Source organism: Gavialis gangeticus, unplaced genomic scaffold (assembly GCF_001723915.1).
Source record: "Gavialis gangeticus isolate Ggan-Ray unplaced genomic scaffold, GavGan_comp1, whole genome shotgun sequence".
NCBI classification, from domain to species: Eukaryota; Metazoa; Chordata; order Crocodylia; family Gavialidae; genus Gavialis; species Gavialis gangeticus.
In genome coordinates, this window is record NW_017729024.1 from 106,135,413 (window position 1) to 106,145,524 (window position 10,112).

At 45.6% G+C, this 10,112-nt stretch overlaps 1 protein-coding gene across 4 annotated transcripts in view; it reads right to left on the reverse strand.

Moving 5' to 3' along the window:
- DENND4C (DENN domain containing 4C) overlaps positions 1–10,112 on the reverse strand; it is a 137,717-nt gene that overhangs the window by 85,768 nt on the left and 41,837 nt on the right. For all 4 annotated transcript variants that reach the window (XM_019517509.1, XM_019517508.1, XM_019517510.1 and 1 more), the window contains exons 6-9: positions 9,298–9,364; positions 6,066–6,124; positions 2,732–2,876; positions 2,013–2,188 (exon numbers count right to left, since the gene is read on the reverse strand). In XM_019517509.1, the coding sequence (XP_019373054.1) occupies positions 2,013–2,188; positions 2,732–2,876; positions 6,066–6,124; positions 9,298–9,364 (447 nt within the window). The remainder of the gene's footprint in view (positions 1–2,012; positions 2,189–2,731; positions 2,877–6,065; positions 6,125–9,297; positions 9,365–10,112) is intronic.

Here is a 10,112-nt window from a genome sequence, read left to right on the forward strand (position 1 = left end):
GGGGGGGGGGGGCTGTAGGAGCCGGAGGGGGATGGGGGAGCAAGTGGGAAATGGGGCTGGCGGGGGTGGAGTATAAAAAAAATTAGAGGTGTGCCGATAAAGATGGTTTTGGGCAGATACCAATGCCTAATTATTGACAAGCCATATCGGCTGATACCGATCCAATTGCTGATATGCAACCTGGAAGCCTTGAGAGCAGATCTGGTTGGTAAGTCTATCTGGGGAGGGGGGAGAAGGGGCAGATCGAGGCCTTCGCAGTGAGGGAAGGATTGGGCTGGGCAGGTCTTGGGATGGAGCTGCTGGTTCATCCAAGGGAGTGGGTGGGAGGGTCCCGCCGCTGTGAGCATCTCTGGAAGGCATGGGGGGGGCATGTGCCCTCCTGGATCGGTACACAGGGTGAGGGTGGGCTGCTGCTGTGCGCTCAGGGCTGGGGCTGCTCCAGCCCCTTCCCGGCAGCTGCACTCAGGCCAGAGGGGGCTACGGTGAATTTTGGGGTGGCTCTAGCCCCCCCATAGCCCTCCTTCCCAGCGCTGCTGTGGTACACCTCGCCTTACCCAAGTGCAGCCACCAGGAAGAGGCTGGAGCAGCCCAAGCCCTGAATGCACAGCGGCAGCCTCCCCTCACCCTGTGTACAGATCTGGGGGGTGGGGCACATGCCCCCCATGCCTCCTCTGGGGGTGTGCAGTGGCAGGAGTTGCTGCACCCTGTCCCCATGCCCCACACCTCCCAGGTGAACCACTGGCTCCATCCCACACCCTGTCCAGCCCTGGCTCTGCTCCCTCTCTCGCTGCATTGGCTCAATCTGCCCAGAGGGAGTGAGGCAGGGGCTGGGGATTGAGCCCCCCCACAGTACAGGAGGGAGTGGGGCTGGGGCAGGGGTGAATCATGCAGAGTACATTCAAAACAACATTAAAGATTTTCCTCCCTTCAATAGTTATATTTGTAATGTAATTTTTGGTACATGAACTGTGGTTTTAGTGGGGTGAGAACAATTTTTTTTTCTGTTCTTGCAGCACTAGAAAAATTCTATAAAACATATCTACCCCTCAGATTTGCTGCTTTGCACAACTCATTCTACACTAAAAGAATTAAAATGAAACTTAAGATCTTGAGTTTTAATGAAGGCATCCACACACTGTATGCCTAATGCCACCATAGCTCACCTCCAATCCACCTTCCTTAGACGGAAAAGCCATCATGCTAGAAGAAAACAGCATAGGCGACTGGTGCCTCCTGCACTTGCACCCCCAGTAGGAAGTCAGTGATCGGGGGGCAGGGTCCTCCATGGCCCATCTTGCCAACCAGGGGTGGGGGGTACCCCCCAGGGCCGATCTCACTGACTTGCAAATGGCAGCGGCATGCCACTGGCATTTCCGAGTGAGCGCAATTGGCCCTGGGGGGACTGCTTCTCCTGGCGCCCACACTCCCCGGCTGGCACTCTCAGGGGGGCACCAGCGCTCTCGCCTGCCCCCACTGCCCAGGAACTCTGCTGTCAGGGAGTGCACCAGTGCTCTCAGGGAAAATGGCAAAGTGGACATCAGTATTTTTTTTTTTTTTTAATTATTAGCTGATAATTTTGCATGCATATTTTTATAAGTTTATGTCTTAGCATTCAACTGACTGATCTCCATGTTCATTGGACACATACTTGCAGTTTTATCACATTCATACATGCCAAATTTCAGAAGTGGCATAGTGGTTTAAAGGGAAACCTGTAGAATAGTAAAAGATGCAGACCCTGTCTCTATTCTGGCTTACATTCTCTAAAACAGTTACTTTTTCTGTTCCAGATATACAATTCCATGTCTACACACTTACTTCACTTCTGAATTTAGCTCAAAATGTTAGTTCAATACACTTCAATTAGTTATGTAACTTTAGCAACAGCAGAGACAGATCGGGACTAAGAAACATCTGTTGAAGCATTGTTCTTTGAAAGTATCTAGTTTTTTTGGGTACCTCTGATATTTTACTGTATATACTAGCAAAAGTTAAAAAAATCTCAAACTTACATGTACACCATGTTTGTGTCTAAGTCAATGCAAACAACATCCTGTGGTGGATCATACAGATCAAAGTATCGTGAATCAACTCCAACTATAAATGGAACAGGAGCACTGAGCACCGTTGCCAGAGACAAAGGACAGAGGGGGATGTATGGACATTGCCATTGGAATGGAAATATCATCTGAAGGAAAAAATGAAATGAAATCCATGTATTAAACAGGACAACAGACTGTGTGCAATAAACACAAGTGAAACTGGCAAATACAGGAAATCAAAATAAAAATATGAAGACCCTTAATACACAGTGAAGAGCTCAAAACAGCCTACAGTTGCCTCTCATATCTTCAGCAAACTTCAGTTGCCTGTGACTTAAATGTAACAAAACTCAGACAAAAGGCTTCAACACAGTGCTATGACTATAAAATGGGCATTTAGAGAGTTCAATCATCCTATCTTACAATCAAATGTTAGAATATTTTAATGCATAGGGGAACACTCCTTTAGTAAGAAACTGTAAAATTTTTGTCTTTGTGTTAGGAACTGTTCTTTAACAGTGCTTACAGCACAACGCATACTTTTCCAGTTTTCAGTATATCATAATAATTAACAGATCTCAAAATATAGTTTGTTACTAATGCTAGAAAGTGATGAAAAACAGATAAAAATTACACTGCAGAGTCAGGAGTAATATAATTCACTGCACTACAGAATATTCAATACTTACAGCTACTACAGCTTCAGCTACACCCGTCAGCACAGCTGGTCTAAGGGAGTGCAATAGGATCTTGCCTTCTAAGAGTACAAAGAGTAGCACAGTAGCACAGTTTTCTGGTCCAAGATTCATTAGCAGGGTGCTGAAGTTTGCTCCACTGGGGAGGGGGAGCGGGAGGGCCAGGAGAAAGTTATAGAAAGTTACTTGGATTTGAACAGCAATAATTCAACACAGCTAGAGAAACAGCAGCAACAGCAACTGTGATCAATGTGCTGGGTATTTGCTGGAGACCATGACTGGCTGAGAGAAGTTAATGGCTTCACCTAATTCCAGTCGTAGCCAGGCAATAATTACCTTGATACAGGATTTTCACTACTGTAAACAGAAGCTAAACAACCAAGAAAAAAAAATCTTTTAAAGAGAATTATTCTTTTTGTTTCAGGTTCTCATTACATATCCAGGCCCACCTTGCCAAGAAATACAGCAAGCATCATGAAACGACGGTTCCTAATGGTTGATAATATTCCAGGTATAAAGCTACGGGAATCCCCGTTTAAGATGGAATACTTCAGCACATTTTGGGCACTCCTTGGAATCAAAAGGCTTTATCTCTACTTAGGTCAACTTCCTGGATTCCATACAGTTTAGATTGTGCATGTTCTTTGCTAATAGTATGTGGAGATTTCAGATTCCACAACACTTCATATGTATAAGAATAAAAGTTTAAACCAGTGTTCCAAAGCAAGAGTATGTTTATGCTCCATGCCCCTGTCACTGTCAAGTTTGTTGGTTGGCAGCTAACATCCACTCTGAAGATAAATAAATTTCAAAAGCACAGTAACACATATAGATTCCAATATGAAAATAATCATGGAAAATACTCCTTGCTGTCTAGTTGGAATGAAGGTTGATTTAAAAATGTGCAAAAGTAACCTAAATCCATAAACTTAAATTTTGTGCATTGAGCTCCAGGGCAAGAGAGGTAGACCAATTTTAAGAGAATGCACCAAAACACAGACTGTTCAAACATGTTTTAACATTTCCTGTCATGCTTGCACACACCTACTAGCTGATTTCTCAGAATTGGCAGCCACACTCTCCCATGTATTAGAAGGGAAAGGGAAAAAATGGGATAAGAAATAATCTTAAAGCAATAACAATAGATTCTTAAAGCCCAGTTTTCAGCATCAACTTCTGTTGCTTGCAGACACGGAAAAAGTAAAAAAGGCACTTTGCTTTAAACTTGGCACGCTCCCACACTGAGCCTAGTACATACCCAGAAGAGACAGTGTGTTAGTTGCACCCACCTTTCCCAAAGCCTGTAGAGATCAGGCACTTTAGTGGCGCTTTTCTGGTGCTTTTATTTAATAGACCAGGGTTTTTCAACCTTTTTTTAACAAGTGTGCCCCTTTGGTCTCAAAGTTTCAGCACATGTACCCCTTTATATTTTTTTCTTTTTTTTAAAGGGGGAGGGAGGAGAGCAAGGCCCTTGTGAGGGAGGGAGTGGGGCTGGAGCTGGGGCAGGGGCAGGTGCTGCATAGGTGGAGGGAGAAAAAATTATTTGGGGGGCTGAGCACATTCCCCCCCCCAGCAGTCTGTGGGGGAAGGGGAGGGTGAAGGGGAAAGGGTTGTGGGGAGAGAGGCAGATTGAGGCACCTGAGCTGAGGGAGGGAGCAGGGCACAGGGAGGAGCAGGGGCTGGGGTGACTGGGGCTTGGCTGAGACCCCACTCACCCCAACCCCTGCTCCTGCCCTGCTCCCTCTCTCACCATGAGGGCCTCAATCTGCCCCCCACCTGAAAGTGGTGAGGGAGGGAGTGGGGCTGGGGAATTGAGACTCCTCACAGTACAGGAGGGAGTGGAGCAGGGGCAAATCATTCACTTCGCACTGTGGGGATTGTTCCACAACCCAGCCCAGCTGAGACCCCATTCAACATGTATGGGGCCCCAGCCAGGCCAAGTCATAGGACAATCAGAACCTGGCAGCTCATTCAGGGGTGCCAGGCTCCAAGTGTCCCATGACCTGGTCCAGCCAGGGCCCCAATTATGGTGAATGGGACCCCGGCCAGGCTGGGTCATGGGACAGTGCAGGACAGAGTGGGGTAGGGGCAGGGGTGAATGATTCATCCCTGCCCCACTCCCTTCTGCACTGTGGGAGTCTCCATCTGCCTCCCCCAAGCCCATTCACAAAGAAAGTGAAGGAAGGAGTGATGTGGTATGGGAGGCTATGCATGGGGGTGGCTGCTCCTGCCACTATATGCACCCCTGGAAGGGTATGGGGGCGTGTGCCCCCCGGATCTGGACAGGGAACAGGGTGGGCTGCAGCTGCAGGCTGTGCCGGGCTCCACTTAGGACAGGTGGCAGTGGCACTGGGAGCAGGGCTATGGGGCTACAGCCATCCCAAAGTTCACCATAGCCCCCCAATACCTCTCTCAATGCAGCCCAGCCCAGCACCCCCCCCGGGAACAGCCCAGCACTGCCTTGGCTCCAGCCGCATCTGCAGCCCACCCTGCCCCACATATTGATCCAGGTGCATGCACCCCCCCCATGCCATCCCAGGGGTGTGCGTAGCAGTGGTGCTGGGAGGGGGGCCAGCACATGGCTGGCCCCCACTTCTGCCACCCCACTTGGCTGCATGCCACACTGCTTTTCCATGGCCGGTCATGGTTCCGTGGCCTGCTGACCAGCCCTGTACCCAGCAAATTGCATGCCACTGAGGGTGGGCATAGAACACACTCCTACCCCCACACTGTTCAGAACTTCACAGCTCTGCTGTAAGAAGGTAGCGGTCAATCAGGAGAGCCAGCTGGGGCGGGGGGCAAGGAGGCGACATGGTGTCCTGCGTGAGGCTAGCAGCGTGTTCTTCTCTCACACCTGGGTAACAGGCGAACGCCACCACTGCACCTCAGGGCGCACTCTGTCCCTGCCCACCCACGCATATCCCCTACAACTTTTCTAGGCACCCCTTGGGGTACGCCTACCTCCAGCTGACAACCCCTGTAATAGATGACTGAATCAGCTTTATGTAAAAGCACCAAAAACCCCTGCTGAAGCACCCAATCTATACAGATGCTGCAGAGCCACGTCAGGTCAAAATAACATGCTGCTGCTTCTGGTAAAGCGTGGGGCGGAGGGGAGATGGTTTGTTTGCTTGTTTTTTCAACGTTTGTGGGCAAGAAAACTAATTTTTTGCTTCAGACATAGTTATTATTCAAACCAGATTACTCCCTCACATGGCAGGGATTTTCTACACATTGCAAAAATGCTTTCCTTTCTTCCATCCCCATCCCCAATCCATTGTTTTGTTAAACTTCTCAAGCCACATATAATTTAAATAGTTAATATTACCTGAGTGGTAAAGGTGTAGAAACTGGTTGAGACAGTATTAATGCGTCATGGGCAGAAAGCTGCAAAACAGGGAAACGTTAAATAACTTGTATGGCCAATCCCAAGGACAATACACTTCCAATGTCCCAATTAATGTTTATATCAATGTTCTGTTGGGATGCCAGGCAGAATAAGAACAAGGAGTCACAATAAAATATGGGAAATGTTAATTAGGGATAGTCCTTAATTTCTGTTCACTGGGCCAACAGAACTCAGATTCGTCACTGATAAGATGCACAAAGTTTACATGAAACAGCCTATAACTCAACACTGAACTCAACCACTGCCGAGTGATTAAATATAGTAGTACTGAAGATCATGCCAGTAGACACTGTTCATCTAACCTGTACTTGTATGGAGAGGTGAGAGAAAAAACTTGTAGTGTAAATGGTGCCCGCAAACTGAGGGGGAGGATGATGGGAATTTGATGACGCTGAGAAGCATTCTGCTGCCAGTTACACAATTAGCAATCTAAAATAACGCTCCTTGACTTTTATCCATATTTACTCAAATAGAAGACAACCCCTGCACCAATAATTAGATTCTACATATGGAAAATGTATAAATTTGTTATAACATTTTTCAGGTATAGAATCTAATTATTGGAAGTTTGCCTTGAATTTATCCCCTTCCTATTGCTACAGCAGGAAAAATAAATCTGGGGGGTCAGGTAGTGTAGAACAGTGAAAGTCCATACATGCGCCATGACCAGAGGTGAGAAGTTTCTAGAGGGTTTGAACTCTCAATCTTGATGAAGTCATGACCTACTTTTAAGGTCTGTGCATGCACAGTGTATAATGGTAATGCAACTGTTTATCAATATTGATATGTTAATTATGATAATGTTGCTTGTTGAAATAGTTTGAATTGATTGGTCCTTTTAAGTATTGCCCAGGCTTGAATTTGAGTGGGTATTGTGAAAAGGGTGATGATTGGACCAGTGGGTGAGTGACAAGTGGTGTGATTAGAAGACTATAAATCCTGTCTGGAGCAGCCAGCAGGAGCTCTCAGGGTTCAGGGTCGGACTCGACCTCACTCTCACTCAGGCTAGATAGTTCTGACTCCAGGCTCTTGGGGTGTAGAAGTTTGTTGAGTGCAAGTTCCTTGCTGTGACCTGGTCATTGGGATTGAGCTCGCTGAGGCTTACCTGTCTCACGCCCTTTCCTTTGGGCTTTGGCTGTGGAAGCTGCAGTTGGGTAAAGCATCACCCTTTCCCAATTTGAGGTGCTGAGTACCTTAACAGGGAAAAACTAGAAATCCTCATGGACTGTCAGAGGGTTTCTCCTGCTGACTAGGTCCAGGGCATTCTTGCTGCCATCTGTGGTTTCTGGGTTGTCTGTGAAGTTGCACAGCAGTTAACCGTGTAGTGACCGAAGCTCATTGTAATGTGTACTTGATTGGTTCTGTGACCAGGGGCATTGGGTTATTGTCCCGCTGGGTGTATTTTATTGCATTATGGCTTGGGTGTTACAGGAATATTGCGTTGGGTAGTTGTTGCATGGGTTTTGTTGTGTAATACAGCTTATATTATTCAACCTACCTGTGGTGTAGTGTGTAGCTACTCTTTCTAACTGTGTGTGGGGTCGGGCAATAAATCAGTACTCAGGGAAATTAACTTACTTTAATGCCCCCGAACCTGACTACCTGTGGGTCATAGAGGATTAATGACCCTCTAAATTAATTAGTTAACTGGCATCCCCATGGGTGGTCCTTCAGTAGTCCTGTTGCCCTCTGCTCCCCCAATTTTTCCCCCAGCAATTCCTGTCCCCTCTTCTTACTATCAGCTCTGCTCTCCCTGAGCATATAGAAGTGAAGAGCAAATTTGAAAGCAATTACCTTGAAATTAAGATAATTGCTTAATGGTAACTGGCTGTAGCAATTTGCATACCAGTACCCATATACTTAGCTCATCCAGAATTGATACATGCCATCTTTTTTTTGAAACTGTTGCAAGTTTTACCACAGATACTCCATAAACACACTTTTAAGCACCACTAAACTATGAATGATATTAGTTTAAAACCAGAGGCTCATGATTTACCATACAGTTCATTGGGCTGGACTCCAGGAGTGTCACCAGGACTTCAACCCATGGTGACTCCATGGCATAGCATTGCTCAGTATGTGTGTATACTCTAGATAGCCCCCACAAAGGTGAGTACTTAATTAGCCCCCCACTCATGACTGAAACCAAATGTGTTTGTCACGAGTCCTGGGATGCTGTAAAAATTATATGCAGATGAGGTACAGGGCAACCTGGTCCCACTTCGTATCATGGAGGATACCACCACACTAATCATGTATGCTAGGCTGAGAGAGAAAGCAACAGAGGGATTCTAGTGAACTGTTTGGAGCCCCATTTGATGTTTGCCAGACATTTAAGGCTGGTGAAGAAACAGGAATCACTGGACATGGGAAGGATGCAGCCCAGATGTGGGAGTGAAGAGGAAGTTGAAATTAGGTAATGTGGTGGCTCACCATGACTTGAAAAAAGAGTTGGCACTCAGAGGAACTGTATTTAATGGCTACTACCACATATTTTCTTCAGATGGGCTGCACTAACCTATCCTTGTGGTAGGTTCCCATCAGTACCTTGGCCTTTTTAGCCAAAATCAAATGTAGCACGTGGCACCAAAGGGAGGGTATCAGGGCTAGTTCTGGCCCTCCTAGTGCTGGCCTGATATTGCAGTACCTCCAAGGCCCGGTGCCAGTTCCATCCAAAAAGGAACCCACCCCTCCTGCTTTTTTCTTTTTTTCTTTTTAAAGGGCCACACAAAAAAAACATGGTTCTCATCAATATGTTTGCCCAATATGGGTCAGGTGCTTTACAGTCATGCTCAATGTTGGCTGCATTTAATCAACTTCAGAGTTGGTTTCTATTGCTGAGCACATGCTGCTTTTGGGAGCAGTTTAATGATTGCCAATGGACTGAATAATGTTTCCTTGTATGTGATTTTAAGACAAAGGACTTTTTTCCTCTGTGCCAACTGACGGGAAAACCCTCCTCTCATATTTGAGTAAATACAGTATTTAGCTAATCTAAAATTACAGGAATATAAGAGAGTAACATTTTGTTACTTGTGTAGGAAGTTTTAAGGCTGAGGTGAAAAGTTGAAGGAACTCATGCTTTCAGTGAATGAGAGAAGGGCACCCTAACACTATGACAAGAAGCAGAAGCAGATGTTTTAGTTACCTGTACAAGGATCCTTGGCCTTTGAGGTGAAGGAAAAGGTATATTATGCATAAAGTGGGATATATGCCTGAAAAGAAAGTAAAAACAAATTGCTTCTGAATCTCACAGTTTCAATTTTGAATGCAATATAGTTTCTCATCTGATTTGCTTTAAGAGAATTATTTTTAATTCCCTTAAAACAGTTCAGCAGAAAATCTGCAAAAACATTTTTGCAACTAGGTATTCCATCATATAGAAGACATTTCTTATAAACTTTATTTTTAAGTAGTAATAGTAGATCCTAAAGAGTAGCCCACATACTATCCTAAAAGACAAATAAATTATATTGAGTTAAAAGGGGAAGGGATCACTTTCCATGAGTCTTATCACAGAGTAGGCCTGTGTCTGATACTATCCCAGGTTAAACCCTGTTTATTCAGAGCTAAGATGCCCTTGTTTAACTTCAATATACCACAGGAGAGTACACATAAAACATACAGTTACTGAAAACTACCTGATACATAGTAAATCCCTCCAACTCTTAAACTCTACAGTTTGTCCATCTGCCATACCCTCAGGTACCAATTTTTCAGGAACAGACACAACAGATGAAAGGCACTTTCATTTTAAATTTTTACCTCTGAAATGCAATTAAAAAACCCTTTTAACATGATTTCACATACATTCTAAAGCCCCACACACTTTCTCCCCCCTCTCTCTTTTTCACTCATCCTTCTTCCCCTCTGGGCACTCACCCCCATCCCTTTTTGCTTTTCATGGCCGCATTCCCAGACATTTATCTCTGTAGTTTATATATGCTTCCCCCCCCCGAGCCC